Consider the following 19,388-nt stretch of genomic DNA (forward strand, 5'->3'; position numbering starts at 1 on the left):
GTGGCCAGCCGGTTAACCGACTTGGTATAGGCCTGGAGTCTCTGTCTCTCCCGGCGCCTGCCAACACGGTCCTGCTCAAGCTGGCTGCAGAGGTTGTCCACCGAGGTAGCTACTCTGTCCATCCCTGCACACAAGTTCTCCCCCATGGCACTGATGCCCTTCTCCATCTTGTGCATATGCCTGTTTATGTTTGCCACCTCCCTGTGCAGTGACTTCATCTCCCTCCATTGCAGGCGCTGGACCTTCAGCATGTTGCCTTCCAGTCCAGCAAACACACTGTCACCCTGCTCGGATGCCACTGGACTGTCCGGCCTTGCCCTGCGGCGTCTTGATGAGATGTGGGCGCCCTCGGATGCAGAACCAGCCCGCTCCCTGTTGGATCTATCTCCGATAGGACTTTGTTCGCCCCGTCTGCCCTCCTCCTCCGACTCCTCCATCTGCTGGAGGGTGATCACGGCATGCCTCCTGCCTGACTGTGGTGGTGGTGGTGTTGGTGAACGTCGCAGTGGTGACTGAGTGAGAGGGGATTGCGGCCCTCCCTGGTGCTGTGGTGATGGCTGTGGTGGAGGATTGGCTGGCTGTGATGGCGCAGAGCTGGTGTTCCCTGCAGGCATGCTGTCTACATCATGTTGCCTCCCCTCTGGCCTGGCTGACCTGCCTCTGCTGTCCTCTGCTGCACTGCGAGATGACTCGCCTATAATGACACATATGTAAATATACTCAATGCTCTGTCTGCAATGTCATTACATTAAACTACATGCCTACAGTGCACAGTGGTTGTCCTGACCTATCCAATTCATTTACCATGCTATTGTGTTTGCTGGCCTGACTGTCCTGATCATGAGTTCACACTGACTACATCACCCAGAATGCATTGCAGGTAACCAGTAAGACATGGTGTGGAGTGGGAGCACTTTTACCACTATGGGGATTGGGGTTGGGCAGGGGGTAGCGCAGCATGCTGGGCATGCTTCTTACCTTGTTTTCTTGCTGCTCTGGCGGAGCTGTCTACGTCTCCCACGCCACTCACACTTTCCGGCTGGATGGTGGACTCCACCATCTGTTCCAGTGGTGTTGGTACTGGGGCTCGATTTTTTCCTCCTCCAGTTTTGCCAGCCAGCCTCTGTCTCTCTACCATCCTCAGTTTTGCTGTTTTCCTGAGGTCGTACCACCTCTTTCTGATGTCCTCTATGGTGGGCAGGGTCACACCTATGGCATTGATCTTGTCCCGAATGCCACTCCAGATTTGCCTCTTCTGTGACTCTGGCACTTGGTGGGACTGGGCTCCAAACAGCTTGTGGTAATCTTGGCTGACATCCTGGATCAGGACCTCAAGCTCCTTGTCACTGAACTTGAGTTTTCTTTTTCTATCACCTCCCTCCTTCTCCCTGTCCTGGCTTGCCATTTCAATGCTTGTTCTGTTGTTTTTCTGCCTTGCTTGTGGCTGTGTGGCTGTGTTGCTGCTGGCTCCTCAGCTCTCCTGCCTGCCCGCCTCACAGTGAGCTCCAGGCCCTGTGCACCTGGCTGGGTGTGGCAACTTCCTGTTTGGGAAGTAATTGGGTGTATCAGGATTGGCTGATTCACCAAAAAGCGATTTTTTGAATTACCGATTCGGTATTTCCGAATTCGGTAATGGATTCTGTAACACCGAATCAGTAATTGCCTTTCGGTACTTTTTTTTTTTTACCGATTAGTTCAGATTCGGTATTTAATACAGAATTGCAACGAATCGGTAATTAACGAATTTTTTCCTACATCACGTTTACCGAATTCTTAATACCGATTCGGTAAAATTCGGTATTAAGGATTCGGTATTCGCAAATTACCTACATATGGCCCTCTATGTTTCATGGATTCAGACTCATGCTTCATCAAAAACATCCAGGATTCCATATACTTGTTCTTTAAGTGTTATAATAGAAGTCTACAATGCTTGTGCTATTAAAGTTCTCAATTTTCATTAACAAACATTATGAACCTTCCTTGTTTAAAATAGAGAAATAAGGTTTCACATTGTAAAAAAATTATTTTCATTCTATTCGAGCCCAACCAACCTGGAAAATGAACCCTGAATACCTTGTTGCAATGTTCCCTTTTGCAAACAAACCTTTTTGTGCACAATGCCTCTGCAAGAAACCAACATTTAGAGATGTCAGTTTTTTGGGTAATAACAAGATACATGAATATCCTTACCACAAATTGTAAACATGATATTACTACAAATCTAGTGATAAATTAGGAGAATATGCAGATGTAGTGTGCCCTTTTGTTATTCTACATTGCATTACCATTCACATCCTTTTTTTGAAGCACTGGGCATGGATTGTACCATGTACAAAGTTATATTATACCTGTAAATACAACAATACTTTACATACAAAAGTGGGATACAGAACAATAATTTTAACATGCTTAGAATAGTCGTATTTGCTTCCTAATTTAGCCTATATAGGTCTGTAACTGTTTTCTGATAAATATACCTTAGGCGAAGCAATATTTATAGTGTTAAATACAGACATCTGTAATATAAATTACTTTAAAAGTTAAAAGCAAAAAGGTCTATAGACATTTACAAAGAATAAAAAAAATTGCACACTTTCGCAAACCCTGATTGCTATTGTTATTGAGACTTAGAAATATGTAAAACATTTTACTCCACTCCTTTGTCAAAATGAGGCCATCTCTGTATGCACAGTATGCAACTTCCTAGAAACATGACTGGCATACTGTACATCTTTCACCTCTGCATAATATTGCAACTATTTTCTTAAACCATTGCTTTTAACATATTTCAGTCATAGCGGAGTGTGTATCAGTGTCTCTTAACACTACATGTGTAAGAATTGGTAGATAGCACTGTTACATTTTCAAAAGTATTGATATACTATTTGCAAAAAATTTTGCTCCATCGGACATGAATGGTACATTTACCTGACAAACACATGAGAGCAAAGGAGGAAGTCAAATAAAGAATATGGCCCCGTTGCTAAGAAGTCTTTAATCTCTGGATACATTGTATCTTCCTCTGCATTGCTGAGATCCATTGGGCAGATGTATCGAGAGTCCACTTTGCGATTCCTAAATAGTGATTTTTAAGGAATCGCTATTTAGAATTCGCAAAATGGAATGTATGAACAAAATCGCTATTTATTTGCGATTCCTTAATCTTCCTTATTTGCGAATTCGCATTTTGCGAATTCGCAAATAAGGAATAATTTCCCATGCATTCCTATGGGCCATGAGGCCCATAGGAATGATTGTGAAGTAATTCTCAAATTGCGAATTCGCAATTTGCTAATTGCAATTTGAGAATTATTTCAAGGGTGCAGAGGTGTCTCAAAGACACCCTGCTGCACCCCTGAAATGTACATGTGTGTGCATATGGCGCACATACATACCCTATGGGCATGTGTGTGCGTAACATGCCACCATCAAAAATGCTAAATTGTGCATTTTTTAAAGACTTCGCAAATTGCCATCAACTACAACTTGGTGGTAATTTGCGAATTCTTAAACAGAAATCGCAATTCAAAAATGCTTCATACATAGCATTTAAGGAATCGCAAAATTGCGATTCCTTAAATGCTATGGGAAAATAAGGAATCGCACATTTTTGCTATTTCTTATTTTGCGAATTTTTGATGCATGCCAAAACATGCAAAAATACCTTTTGCGAGTCGCAAAAAGCTTGATACATCTGCCCCCATGTCTCTACTCTATTCGCAAACGCTGAAAAACAGTCAGGCCTTTGAGGACAGTTTTTATTGCTGAACCAGAAGAGTGCACAGCTCTAGTGATCTGCTAGTGCACCCAAAGTGCACCCTAACCCGTGAGGGAGAGTGGTTATGACCCCCTTGTAGTGATAAAGGAAGGTTGGCAGTTGGTAGTAGCTGATTTCATGGTGCAGGGACAAGAACCGTTTTCCCTGAACTTCTGGAGAAGGTCTACAAACCCTCTGGTGGAAAACCAGCTTAATATTAGACCAATCATACCCTCTTGCAGAGATTTGGTGGGTCTTCACAAGGGGCATGCATGTGCTGAGTTAGTGTATTACATTCTTGGGCTCCATATGCAGTGTAGACCTGGTGCTGTACTAGGTTATGGTGGCTGGCGTACAAGATGAAGGTGTCACTCGATTTTCTTTCCGAATCTTACACCTTGTGTAGATTGTATTTGCAAAGCCCAGTGGCTGATCAGGAAGGGTTGGGTAATTAGCTTTCTTACTGTGCCAGACTGCTGATGAACAGATTGTCGACAACCACTTTGGCTGTCTGGGTGTCTGTTTTCAAATTCAGCTAGCACCAACCTATCTCTGCTTGGAGGTTCAGAACAGTGCATTGTGAAATATACACCCCAGTGGTCTCCATGTTTGGCATGGTCTGGAAGCTGTTTTCTTAGGAAGTCTAATCCTGTCCCTTCTCAGTGTGGCAACGCCCAAGATCATCACCTTACAAAAATATGCTGATGTGCAGATAGATGTATCATCAGGGCAGAGACACGCCTTAGTAGAATACTATACTTTTGTTCTTTTCAAAAGCTGGGACCAGTGGAATGTGTTCGAGCCTGCCGCTGTTCCTGCAGGAAATATTGAAGCGACACTCCTCTGGAGATAAGAGGCACTGCCTGACTGAGAGCAGAGCGAGGTCCATCAGACAGAATCTGGGATAGAGAATTATTGAAGTGACCTAGGACCACCAGGTTTCAAACAGGAGCTGAACTAGCATACTTGAACCCTTGCATCATCGGTTAGCATTAACCCTTGAGTACCAAACCTGATGGTGATCGCTGGTAGCCATTTTACCTTCAAATTGTAGTGACCTCTATCAGCCTGTTTATAGTCCAAGACATAAATATTTATTTCTTTGAAATTTACATTCATTGGATGTGTCCCGTGGAGGCTAGCCACCATGGTTTGAGCCATCCAATGTTAATCTGGATACTCCTCCGGGAGTCGATCCTAGCGCTATATAAACTTGCAATTAATTAATTAATTAATATAAAGCTTTATAAGTGTGGTAGGACCATAACCCTCAAATCCAGAGTTCAAGCGATTCAATAGGTGCTGGGAAGAGCTCCGGTCCCACCACTACTCAACCTTTCTGATCATGACCAACCATTAGCCAGATGAAGCCCATATGTTTGTGACTTTAGTGCTAGGTTACTTTACAGCACCAGTAGCTTCAAGGATCTTAGATTGACAAGTTTTAGCTGTGTCAAGAGCAACCTGACCAGTGAATGCCAGTTTGGAACATTTACAATGTAGAACTAGAAGACTTGATGATTAAACGGATTGAACAGAGTTGTATATAAAAGAGGATATATATCCTATATTCATGCTACATAAATTTGAATGCCAGAATCCTACAGAGACATCAGATATCTTTTTTGGGTACGTTTGGAAATGACAATTAATTTCTTAGATATAATTAAAGGTTAGAAGCAATAAGGAAGTGTATGTAAGCCCAGTGGTGCATTAAAATTACAATGGACTCTGTTGACTAAATCTGCTTCTGTATGTTAGTGATTTCTGTAGAGCATGAACTACTACTCGTAAAGAGCATCCTGGCTCTGAGAGCTAATAAAGTTATTGCACATAATAACTCTAAATCACTATTAAATAGGAAGTAGGCTTTCTGAAAGGAAGGTGTGAGAAAACCTTATTGCATACCCTAAAAAGATTTCCAGTGTGCCTCCGGAAAGTGAATTGGTTAATCCTGGGAATAACCAGATTATGATCGTTGGCTGACCAAAAAGGGTGGTTAGGGTGGTTTATTTACCCTGCAGTCACCGTGGTCTCCTATTTTGAATTGCCTGGTTCTCCCTACACAGAGATTTAGACAAGAGATGCTTCTCAATATTCAACCAACGCAATTTGTCTGAATGCAGTTACATGCAGTAACTGCGCCAGGACACTCTAGAGTATTAGTGCGCGATACAAGCTTTCTATAACATAACATATGTCATTTCCTTAAGGCCGAATATCAAATGAATCTCTGTATTCTGCATCACTTGAAATTTTGGCAGTCCCACTTTGTAAAAGACAAAGTAGAGGCTGTTACAATAATCCAGTCTTGAAAGGATTAATGCTCATATATTTTCACCCTTCTAAAGTCAAAACCAGGATTTTTTTTTTCCAACAGCTTAAGTTGCGGAACAATCTTATATCTGCATCATCGATTGCAAATTGTGTGGCATATGATGGGCACCTTTTGCAAAGACTAATAAACCCTATTCAATCTAGACTAGATCCTTCCAAATATGTTCCTTGTGTTTTACAAGACAAAGGGTTCAATTTACAGACCTGCTGCAACATAAAGGGCCTTGTTTAGATTTTGGTGAATTGGATACTCGGTCACAAACATGGCGGATATCAATTTTGGTGTATTACAAGTGTATTATAGCCTCTGGCACATAGAATCTAATGGATAGGATATCCACCATCTTAGTGACCGTGTATTATATCTAAATAAAGTCCTAAATCTTCGATATCTTAGCCAATGCTATCAATCCAGCATTGTGGGATTGTCTACTGGCAGAACTATCAGCAGAGGTATTACTACTGCCTTCCCATAATATATGTCCGTGATAATTTAGCTGACGGTAATTCGATAGGCAGATATCCTTCTGATGACTAAGTTAATGCATTTAGTGGCAACCACCAAATAGTAAATTATTGCTGAACTCTAATTCAGAACCACATACTTTAAAATACTCTCGTCATTAGAGATACAAACTCATTGTAACTAATGAATGAACAGAGCATTTCGACTGGGCGTTCATAACTTGAACCAAACATTGTGCCCATTTAACGAATGCGGTGACACTTGACCAAAGAATATTTGGACTGGGGAAACATCACTGCATCTCTCTGCCTCAAAAATAAATATGTATATTCTTCTCTCACCCAGAACTCACAACCCAGATTGGTATATAAATAGCACTTAATTTTTGAAGTCCTACTACTGCAACTATAATCTCTGTAAAATGTGTCTTTACTCCTTTGAGCTCTGTCAAAGACCCCCCCCCCCAAAAAAAAAGATGTTGAATAATGGATCACCCTGTCCTCCATGAAAAGTGTACCTTGCTAAGTGTTGTCCTATTGAATGTCTCAAGCTCTTCTCCCTCCTTATATATCTGGCCTCCACTGCCAGACAGGCATGAGTACATCAACAATCTGTAGTGCTGTGCAGATTACGCTAATTTGCACAACCCATTTTGCTTTAAGTTTCTTTAAGTGACAAACAAACATGGTTTTCCTTAATGACATTGTTTGTTCTGTGATTCATGGTGGAAGAAGTAATATTGTGAATTGTTGTTTTCTTCAAAGCTCAGAAGAATGGAACAGCGTGAGCGAGACTGAAAGATCACGCGTGGGACTCACGGTACAGGATGATGGTGAATTCTGGTGAGGAAGGAAGCCTTTCTGAACAACATTCAGATGCCAAAATTAGACATAGACCTCAAAATATAGATTATTAGAGAGAAGGTAGTATCAAAATGTAATATGTCAAAGGTATTGATTTTTCCCTTCAGTTTGCACCCACTATACTTATTTGGGTACACTTATTTTTTATACATAATCATACATCATTTGTTACATAACAAAAGCATCTACGATGGTGTTTTTAATGTAATGGTGGCTGCCTTTAAAAACAATACGACTGTAAAATCTTCAGGTCTTTCACTGTAAAATCACAATTTTTATATTGTACAATAATATTTTAAGTTACACTTACCATTGGAAAACACCTTTCTGAATTGTGTCTTATTATGTTTTTATTCATTTTATTCCTCAACAAAGCTTCACGGTTTAGCTAATCAAGACATAAATTAACTTTCTTGGGATTTACCATAGAGATACCTTATTCCACTTTACCCATCCTCTTGTGTTTCTATTGCTATTTAATAAAGCTTTGCATGTCCATAACCCTTCTCCCACTGAGTGTTTGTATGCCTTCATTAGTTCCAATTTGTTACCCACCAATGTGGATTTGAATCTGCTTCTCTCATGCTAATGCTACTTCCTGTTAACCCAGCCCTGTGCTTTTCAGTAATGTTTTTCTTGTTTTGTCTCTATTTCTTGTCCTCCTCCTGAGCCCTTTATGCTACAACGTTCTTGTTTTAACAAGCCATGCATGTTGTGCCACAGGTGCATACAGAACCTGAGCTCTCCGTATCGATTGTGGGGACCAGTAACCCCATAAGTCTGTGTATCGCTGTTGGTCCAAACTTTCAAAAGAACTGCCAGGTGAGAAGCTAGTTTTCATCATTCGACGTCAAGGAGCGATACAGGGGTTTGCTAACTGGGGATGGGACGATGAATCCTTTATAAAAGTGAGGCAGCAGGGTCACCCTTAATCGCCATACGCATACGGCAAAAATAACCCTGGGAAGGATAACCACAAGGATTTTTCCATATGTAAGCAACAAATTCTATCAGTCGGGACCTGCAGTCAGTTTCAGGTAAGGGTCCAACAAATCCCTAGATACCAGGGGGCCGTCACTGACCACATCATTTCCTGCTCCTACCCTTGGGCTGAGACCTTTTCCTGATTTGGGTTTGGCAGTCCTGAGCTAGTGTCAGCAGTGTGCTCGCTCATTACAGCAAGCGGTTGAGCTTGCTCCCTCCTTGCGTGCAGATCAAGAGATCTAGGCACAGCCCAATCTAATCCTTTTCTGCAGCCTCAGCCTATCCGGCTCCTTGTTCTATGTCCTCCAAAGCATTTGAGCCCACCTCTCACACGGGAACAAGATCACCAAGTCAGCAATTAGGAAATCTAGTTGCTCCCTCGTTGAAGTTGAAGTTGAAAGTGATTTATTAAGCGCTCTACTACCAAGCGGTTTCTTGGCGCTGCAGAAAGACTATCCTGAGGGGAGCAGGAGGAAGAATTAAGAGGTGTAGGCTAGGGAAAACAGATGGGTCTTAAGGGCTGAGCGGAAGTAGGTCTATCTCGGAATGGATCTAATGGCTAGAGGTAGAGCATTCCAGAAAAGGGGGGCAAGCAATGAGACTCTGCATCCGCCATGTTTTTTCCGACGATAGCGAGGGACGCTAAGCAGGTGCAGAATAGATGAGCGAAGGCATCTGCCGGGCCTGTAGGCAATTATTTTTTAATTAATGAAAGCCGGAGCTGTGCCGGCAAGCGACATGAAGGTCAAACAGCCCATCTTAAATAAAGACCGTTCCTGGATGGGAAGCCAGTGGAGGGACTTTAAGCAGAGGGTGATATGACGTTGAGTGCAGTTCAAGAGATCCAGGCACAGCCCAGTCTAGTGAGGCTTTAGAGGGATGTTGCACTATGGAATGGAGCATTACAATTCCTTTTCGGCAGCCTCAGCCTACCTGGCTTCTTGTTCTATGTCCTCCAAAGCATTTGAGCCCACCTCTCACATGGAAACAAGATCTCCAAGTCAGCAATCAGGAAATCTAGTTGTGGAAGAAAAATAGGCTTGTGTCGGACCGCCCTCGGGCATGATCTCATTTTGAACTGATACACAAAAGGCACAAGAAGAACCACTGGTAGTGGAAAGCACTTACCAAAACCAAGTCATTGTATCTAGTTAACTAGCATGCAAAGGCTTGTTGGGTTATCACACTGACAATGGATCAGCACCAGACAAAGAATAAAGTGTCACTGTCCTCCTCACTCGCCCTTCAGAGTAAGGACAGACTGGCTCCTGTGAACTCTTGTCCATGTGCAAGCCTTGGCACAAGTTGGGCTCACAGTTTGTATTTTATTGATCAGTTTCCTCTGGGTTTTGTTACGTCAGAGTTTCACTTTGGCCACAGCCCTCTGGGAAGCTGTAGTCAATGGCAAATTGTTCTGAGATCCCCAAACCTTAATCTTTGGAACTGATTCATCTTGAGTATTTTGCCTCACTTAACTCACATACAAGCTCCAGGTTTCAAAATCAAGTTGAAGAAGATTCCCTCTTCAAATGTGCCTCTCGATACGAGGATTGCCGAGCAACATTTCTGGTGGACTGTTCGCACACACTTGACAATGTCTCATGCACAGCTCCCGGTGGCTGCAGTACAACTCTTAGAGCATCTAATACAATACTGGCCAGAGAGGAACAGACCCCACATAGCCAGCTTTCCTGTCTGTCCCATGTCTTGTGGCTCCAGCCCAACCTCTCCGAGATGCGGGGAGAGAGATATGGAAGCACCAAGTCTCACATTCATGGGCACAATACCACATGGTTCATTACTGGCAACACTGTCCAATCCAGATCTCCCTCCCTTGATTGCATGCAGCTAATAAAGTTGATTCACTCCAATACCCGGTTACCAGTATTGGATTCATCCAGCTTCCTCCGCTTACGGAGAAAGTGAGTCTTTGCTGACGGAGGGAGTGCACAATTTTACAAACCGCTCAACTGAAACATGCAATATGGGTTTTAATTGTGGCGTGGAAGATGCCTCCCCTTCTGACATAATTTTATTACACAATGTCCATATTCAGTGGGAATATAAAAGGAGCAAGTGAGTATTCAGCTGCAAGGATACTTCACTAATAATATGTGCATCTAGTGGGGAATAGTCATTAATTTTCTAATGGCATTGCTGAGCCTTAAGCAGGCACATACCAAGACAAAAGTCTGATTGTAAACAAATTTGATATTTAGGTGGGAAGCTTGTCTGTATATCAAGAGCGAATTGCAAAATCAATATTTAAAATGGAGGTGGTGTTTATGTTCTACAAACCAGAGGAACAGAAAACTGCTCAAGGTTTTCATAGAAGAAAAACAAATTATGCCCAGAGTGGTGGGGACACCTACTTTTAGTATCTGGTCAAGAACAGAAATAAGGAATGCTAAACCAGCCACAGTTGAGTTATCACCCTGGGATTGAAGCCACACTGAAGTGCACAGTGAGGAAAACTGGCACATGGCAAACATGGCCAACTATTAGATCGTTTATGACCAGTTGCATGGCAATACATGATGAGCTCATGTTAATTGGATCACAGCTACCGCCTTTCATCCTTTCCTGCCTAACATGTAGTTATTTGCACTTCTTTTTGCTTTCTTTTCTGCAGACGCACATCTGAAGACCGGTATGCATTATACTAAGACTCAAAAAGGGACTTAAAACCATGAATACCATAAGATACTTGGCCAGCACTTTTCTTTAAAGTCCTGTTGTTCTTATTTACTGTAGGATGACGTTTGATGACTGGTGTAAGAACTTCACCAATGTCGATATTTGTCGGATTATCAACACTTCATGCTTCACCATCCACAAAACGTGGGAGAAGAACGTAGCACGTGGTGCCTGGACACAAAATGAAAATTCTCTATTAAACCGTTCCGGAGGGTGCTTCAACAACACCTCTACATTCCTGCAAAATCCTCAGGTTAGAGATAATTCACAACAGTGATTTACCACAATCCTGTACAATGTCAATGGCAGTCTGTTAGACCTGGCATCCTTGGGTTGAGTTTCCCTTAACTTTTTGACTTCAGACCTCTTGTTTCTGCTGACAGTTTTTGTTGGCCTTGGGACTCTGCACACTTTACCACTGCTAACCAGTAAAGTGCTTGTGGTCTCTGCTGAAAACATGGTAACCTTGGTTAATACCCAATCTGCATATTTCATTTACGTATAAGTCCCTATTAAAGTGGCACTGTATGTGCCTAGGACCTGTAAATTAAATGCTACTAGTGGGCCTGTAGCACTGATTGTTCCACCCACTTAAGTAACACTTTAAAAGTATCTCAGGCTGGCCACTGCAGAGCCTCTTTGTGTGGTTTACACTGCCATTTTGACCTGGCGAAATAAAACTTTTGCCAGGCCCAAACCTTTATTGATACGTATAAGGCACGCCCAAGGTAGGCCCTGGACAGGCCCAAAGACAGGTTGCAGTGTATTCAAAATGTTGGACATGTATTTTTAAGTTTTACTTGTCATGGTAGTGAAAAACCCTTAAATTTGTTTTTTACTACTGCAAGGTCTATCTCTTTGATAAGATAACATTGGAGTTGCCTTATTACATTTTATATGTGTAATTTCCAAATAGGAAGAGATGACCCTTTCCTGTTTGTCTCTGGAATTACAATTCAAAATCCTAATTTATGGTGAAGTTAGACTTTAAATTGCAATTCTGAAAATGCCACTTTTAGAAAGTTGGTATTTTCTTGCCTTTGCCATTTGGTGCCTGTAGTCTCTCTGCGCAACATGACTGGGTGTAGGTGACAGTTGGGCTTTGTATATTCTTCCTGGACAGCCGTACACAATGGGAGCATAGGTATGACTGGATGGGTCATCACTGGCAGAGCCACACTCACACTTGAATAGGCTGTATCCTGTCTCCACACAAAGGTCTGTATACTCCCTATAGTTAGTCTGGAGCCAGGGAAGGCAGGTCATCTGTGAAATTCAAAGGCTTGCCTCTAGATGCTTCTCCCCACTTCAAAGGTAAGACTGTGCGCACAAGAAGGACCTCAGACACCAACTCTTCAGTACACGTCTGAACCTGTTGGTACTCTACCAGGAAGAAGGACTGCTGTGCTATTACAAGGTCTGCCACTCTGCTGGATTGCTGCTCTAAAGGGGCTGCTACCCTGCTGTGCTGACCTGCTGCCCTCTTGTCTGGGGAAGAAGAACTGGCCCTTTCAACTTCATCTTGAACCCAGGGGCTGAATGACTCAAATGCCTGGTCTGCTGGGCTCCTGATCTGAGCCTTGTGGACATAGATAGGCTCCCCAACCAGCTCCTGGACCCTGCTGCAGCATGTTCCTGACCCCCAAGTGATGCCCTTGAAGTCCACCTTTTGGGCTCCTGAATGAGCAGATTCGAACAAAAACTGCACCGCTCACACTGAAGCTCAGCGCAAACCCTCACCAGCCCGTCACTTCGCACAGCAGCATTAACAGCCAGTAAGGTATCGCCTACATGAGGCTCCAGTTCGCCTGTCCACAACACTCAGCCTGCTCTTTGCACCACGTCGCCTCCCACTGGCGACACTCTCTTTGCTCCTTGTGTCCCTCTGCAATGGGAACTGGACTCTTGGCACATACACAAAACTTGAAAAGGTAAACCTTCAGCGGGTCAGTCTGGGACAGTATTCAACCCACGATAAATCGCAGTTGGTCTTAACTTTTGAATCTTTCCCGGTCCAGCGCAATCAGACAGCCGTGGTTGCCTATTTGTGCTTTTAGGTGCTATTTTAAAGTTCATTCTTTAAACATTCAAAACTCTGGTTCTACTGAATTTTTTTTTCATTTTGGTATTGTTTTATTTATTACATTAAGCTCTATTTGTCTAACCTGGTGTGGGATCTTTTGGGTAGTGTTTTCACTGTTTTACTGTTTGAAGTGTTGCACAAATGTTTTACACATTGCCTCTAAATTAAGCCTGACTGCTCTATGCCAAGCTACCTGGGGGTTGAGCACAAGTTAATTTAAGGTTGGCTTGTGCCTCTTCCTGATTAGACCTACAACAAAAGACCCTGTCCAACGGACGTCCACATATGTCAGTTACTAAGAGATAGAACAGTCTATGTGTACTGATACCTACTCCGATCCCCTCCACTTTATGAGGGGACAATTCACTGCACTGCGCCCAAGTATACGTTAAAAAAGGCCAATCTTCCTTGATAGAAACACAGAACAACAAGTACAAGTTGTCTGACCATTCTAGGTCAATAACGTCTATCCCCACCAACAATGTTGGACAAGTATCTGCTTAGAAAAAATGTGCGAGAAACAAGTGACACCTCACGGAAACACCACCAACGGGGTAACTGGTATGTTATTTCCAGACAAGCCCCTGTCTCATCATCTGTAGTCACTTGATTCTCTAAGAAAGTAGAAGGAAAGTGTCCAAAACAAACAACCAAAAACGTCTAACAAACAGTGGAAAGCAGAAGCATCTGCTAGTGGCAAACACATAACCTAAATAAGTGCATAAAACACAGCATCCTGTTCCCTTAACCAACTTTATTCATAGGGAAATGAGTGTCTGCTGTACATATAAAAAGGCTGGTAGCTATTCATGCATATCATTACCTATTACAAATGCCGACATGTTTCACTGCCACATCAATTTTGGCAGTTTCATCAGGGCTGCACTATATGCTGCCACTCCACTCTTGGACACTTGTTCTGTGTTAACCAGAGTCAGCCTAGTTGCTCATACCGGCCACCCAGGGGTTGAGAGGGATGCAGGAGTACTCCAAACGTGAGTTCTCGCCTTCACCTAGCTTTTAGCTTTCGGGGTGTCGCATCATTCGCGCTTCGTCTCCTTCACGGTCCTCTCCCTGATTAGACTTGTGGCTGCCGCTTGAGCTGGGCTCACACCCCAGTCAACCAAGTAACACTATTTCTAACACAGTCCAAATGATTGTGTACTTATATTGAATGAAAACTTTGAATTATATGAAAGTTGCAAAGGACATGCTAAATTCTATTAGAACCTGGGATGTAATATTTAGTCTGTGTTTGCAACTCAACTTGAAAGCAGAAGGAGAACAATTACAAAGAGACTGGTGTCTCTGTTTTTCTCTTCTTCCCTGTGATTGTTTGGACTTATTTTGCCCCTCAAAGAAGCAAGCCCAGCCATGTAGATTGTGACTCTTCTGTGAGCTGCTCCCCCAGAAATATACCTTAGCTCTGCAGCCGGACATAGAAGCCACTTTTCCCACTGCTGTTGTTGCCCCGTTGGGTACATTTTCCTTGTACTTGTAAAAAGCCAGCCTTTGCAATAAACACCACAGTATCCAGGTAACAGACTGTGCCTTTGGAGGGATGGTGGATCCTTTCTCTTGTGAACTTCCAGTGGATCAACATGGATCAAGTGCTCGATAATTACAACTCTGGACCTCAACCATTGACTCAATTTCTCCTCACATCAAAGGTAAAAACACGTGCACTGGCATACCCCAAACCTGAACATGTACAACTAAAAGGTTTGCAAACTGGAGTCTAAATGAAGTAGGAAATATATTGATATTTATACTGATAAGGTTTATTGAGCACAATGAATCCCACAGGTTGTCTTGGTTCTGACAACAGAGCAGGTAGAAGTACAGCAAAAAGAACCAGCCAACATAGGTGCTGAAAAAAGGCAGGTTTTAAGTTGCTTTCTGAAGCGGAATACATTTGGCAAGAGTTTAAGCTCCAGGGGAGTGTGTTCCACGGTTTACAAGTGGAATACACAACATTTCTGCCTACCCATGAGACTTGTTTGCCATGGGGTACTACCAAGGCTCTGGATGTAGAGGAGCGCAGATGTCTTCTGGGTACATACCACTTAAAACTCCTGTGCAAAGCTTTTGGACCTACCCCACAGAGGGATTTATGGGCCAAACACAGTGCCTTTAAGGCCACTGATTTCTTGATTGGTAGCCAATAAAGTTCCTTTAGCACATGTGACACTGAGTGAAAATTGGGAATGTTCTTTAAAGCTGAACAGCTGCATTCTGTACAAGCTGGAGTCTGTCCAAAGTCACTGAGTGAAGACCCTTGTACAGAGCATTTGAGTAGTCAAATCTGTCCAAAACCAGAGCACTGACTACTAGTTTTTGTAGCTCGAACAGGATAAAGATTATTTTCCTCAGCATTTTGTAAGATGAAGAAGCAGGACATAATGATTTTGCTAATCTGACCTCTAAAAGTGAGATCAGTAAACATTACCCCTAAGTTCTTAACAATAGGCGCTGGTCTCACTAGAGTTACAAGAGAAGAAGTCCAACAGGAGGAATTACAAAACGAAATGTCTTTGCCAACAAGTAAAACCTCAATTTTGTCTGAATTTAGCTTAAGACATTTAAGCCTCATCCATTTGGTCACGTCACACATACATTTATTAAACCTCCTGGCAACCTCTTTACTGGTGCTCAAAATGGAGGCAATAATTTGAGTATTATCAGCATAAGCAAGAACAGTGAAGCCAAAGGATTTAATAAATTTGATTAAAGGAGCAATCTAAGTATTATACAGTGTAGGGCTCAAAGAGGAGCCCTGTGGCACGCCGCTAAGTAACACAAATGGTTTAGGCTTAAAAACACCAGGAGAAATCATCTGTCCATATTTGAAAGGTAGGAAGCCAGAAGGTCAAGAGCTGTGCCGCAAATCCCAATGTGGGCTAGGCGATCGAAGAGGACCCCCTGGCTCATTGTGTGCTTCCCATCTTTGTCTAAAATGGTCCTGATCTCTTCTGAAGCTACCACAAAAGCTGTTTCTGTACTGTGGTTAGAATCTAAAATATAGAGAAAGGGAAAACATTGTCCATTTAGGAGCATTTGCTTATTATCCTAAAGCTGTTCCCATCGCAAGTGGATTGTTTGGGCATAATGAAATATAATACAAAATTCTAAAATCTATTTCAATTCTATGCTCATTTGCAAACTAAGGACTCTGAAGTAAGAGGGCATTATCCCAATTTCACTTTTACTTCCTAATGAAGTTGTTAGTGTAAGTAATAACATCAGGTTTTCTAAATATTTAAATTTTTCATCTTCGAAGATTGAAAGCGGTCACCTGTTACCTTTGCACTGGTGTTGAAAATGGGGATTATTCTTGCCTTAGAAACAATAACATGTAGACTGACCATCTGACGCTGCACCAGGGAGGACAATCTAAAGCTTTCTTAGGAATCTAATGCCATGACATTACTAAATCATACATACCTTTCTGCTTCATGAGTCATGACGTCTTTAAATCAGATACTTCCCACCTCCGGCATTAAATGAAAAGCCTTTAACCCAATTGATTTATCCAGACCTCCAGTTGCGTAGCTGGCCTCCAGACAAAACTGTTCTTGGAGGAAGTTTCCTATCATTACAGTTTTTAAAGATATTAGCTGCAAGCTATATTAGTGTCCTTACATCCGAAACACTATAAAACATGTCTCTGTATGGCGAAGGTCGGTTCGGTCTCTTCACATATTTATTCGTCATTTAACGTCACCAAACATCTGTTTAAGTGTGTGAGGTAATTCTGTCATACTCTAATAACTGATTTAGGAGTGCCTGCATCCCACAGTTTTGTGATAGCCTGTAAGGTTATTTCTCTCATACCATTAGTAAGATGTGTGAGGGTGAAAAGGCTCAGTTATGCAGCAGCCACAAGCCCATTACTGATTCCATGCCCCAACGTCTGCCCTCCTCTCGGCTCACCATCTCTGCATTAAGTAATGTAAATTTCACTTTACCAAGTTTCCCATCAGCTCCTCCAGATGATCTGTCGCAACCATCTTCAAAGGCCGATCCCTCTCATAGGAATACCAATTTAGGCTGCTAATAAGACCTTGTTACATGCTGAGTGGGTGCCACAACACCTCAAAAAGGGCAAGTAATGCCCTTACTGAAAAAAGCAGGGATTTAATCCCTGTGGAAAACTATCAGCCTATCATACAACTACCCTCTGTGGCAAAGTTATGGGGAAACATCTTTCAGGCCAATAACGCATAGGAAGAGCCTCTGAAGAACAACAGAGTTCAATTTGGGGCATAGCAGTGAATCTGTCCTAGTAGCCATTTTTAATTAGCTTGATAGTTGGCAGGATGAGGGACAGTGTGGAAGAATTATACTTCCTCTCAGCAGCTTTTGGTACTGTCAACCATGACACCCTGTTGAAATGCCTCAAAGTTCTAGGGGTGCATGGACAAGTATTACCTTTGTTTGCCTCCTTTCTTACAAACACAATTTAGTTTATTTCCATCCTCTTCATTCTGTGATACTTATCTGCCCTTTTGGGATCCTGAAGGCATGACGCTATCCTCAATTCTGCTTAATATCTACATCCAGCCACCATATAGCCTGACACGCTCATTCGGGATCATAAGACGGGCATATGCGAATCAAGTGGAGCTACTGCTGCTCAGATCATACCAGAAGTCTTCCAACTGCACTGGATGTTGCAAAATTGCTTAACAAGTACCCAGCACTGTATATAGAGCAATTTTGTAAATCAAATAGTGACAAGATAGAGGTGCTAATTATTGGTGCGGACTCCGAGACAAAGTCCATCTGAAACTTGGTTCTGCTTCCATCCCCCTAGGGTTGGTCAAGAACCTGAAAGTGCTCTTTGATCAGAAGCTTTCTTTTTACCACTGATTCAGAGAGTCTGGGCCACGAAGCTTGCCCAGGGTAAGGCCCTGAGGAAAATCCACCCTTTTATCCACAATGAGAATTTTGGGTAGGGGGTGAGGTTCTTTAACTTATCCCACCCAGATAATTTATCATGCTATCTATGTAAGCTTTTCAGACCAGCTCATTTCAAAGCTGCAGTCTTCAGACCATGGTTGAGAAACTAGTGTAAGTTCTTAAAAATGGGTCATATTTCACAGGCAAGACAACATTTCAAGTGTCTTACCTTGAAACGAAGGACCCTTCTCAAATCATTCTGCTTATCCCACATAGCCGTTCACTAGAACAGCCCAAGCTCAGACACTACTTTTAGTTTCGCATGCTTTGTGGCGCAGCTTTCCATATATTAGGTCCAAGGCTCTGGAATGATCTCCCTCAAGATGTGCAAAATAATTCCAATAATGGTGTTTTAACCCCTTCGATGCGGGCGACAAAGCCAGTTCGTCATGGGCGTTACCTGCGCTGCGCGCATGACGAGGTGGCTTTGTCACGTTATCCGTGATTTTCAAATTTCAGCGCGCAGCGGGAAAACCCGCTAGCGCTTATACTTCAAAGGTTTGTCTATGTTCTCAGCTCTGGCTTAGGCGTCTTCCTTTCCTGGCATTGAGGATATAGTCATGCTTTATTTTTGTAATATACTTGTTTTCGCTCCTAGTGCCAAGATCCCTCAGTGAATATGCACTTAACAAATAATAGTAATAATAATACTGGTAACTGAATGGGCCAATCTAACGAATCTTTCCTTATACCATCAGTATGTTTTTAACGTGAAGAAAAAAAACGATGAAGTGCTGATTTCGCTGCAACAGGAGGATCGCCGAAATCTCAAGCGAGAAGGGAAAGGTGACAGCTTCATCATTGGCTTTGAAATATTCAAGGTAGGCAATAAGCACAGAACTTTCACTTGTTCATGCACGGGTCATGGATGTACTGGGATGTGTTGATCTTGAAAATACACACATTAAATCAAAATTTCAGTAATTTGTCTTTTCCTTGAAATTGTGCTCGTTTGTATAGGGAGGTTCATTTTAATTTTCAATGAAGAGTAATCACACATGGGACCACTTGAACAATCCTATTTTTGCCATCTGCTAGGTATTTGTTGCGAAGCCTTACTATGACTCAAAGATTCAAATCCCTGCTGTTTCCTGCAGTCATATTACAACGATGAAAAACAAACAAACAAAGGGGCATATTACCAAGGAATAGCGACATTTATCGCAAAATGCGCTTAGCGCATTTTTTTTTAACGCTGCCTATCCCTGGATATGTTAGCGGAGAAAAAATGCTATT

General features: G+C 42.5%; 1 protein-coding gene across 1 annotated transcript in view; it reads left to right on the plus strand.

Annotated features, from left to right (window-relative positions):
- The window catches only part of CAPN6 (calpain 6), a 521,958-nt gene that overhangs the window by 397,590 nt on the left and 104,980 nt on the right, over positions 1 to 19,388 (plus strand). Inside the window, exons 7-9 of the mRNA XM_086918437.1 lie at positions 7,328 to 7,405; positions 11,165 to 11,360; positions 18,851 to 18,973. Coding sequence (XP_086774563.1) covers positions 7,328 to 7,405; positions 11,165 to 11,360; positions 18,851 to 18,973 — 397 coding nt within the window. The remainder of the gene's footprint in view (positions 1 to 7,327; positions 7,406 to 11,164; positions 11,361 to 18,850; positions 18,974 to 19,388) is intronic.

This window comes from Lissotriton vulgaris, chromosome 4_1 (assembly GCF_964263255.1).
Source record: "Lissotriton vulgaris chromosome 4_1, aLisVul1.2, whole genome shotgun sequence".
In the NCBI taxonomy this organism is placed as follows: Eukaryota; Metazoa; Chordata; class Amphibia; order Caudata; family Salamandridae; genus Lissotriton; species Lissotriton vulgaris.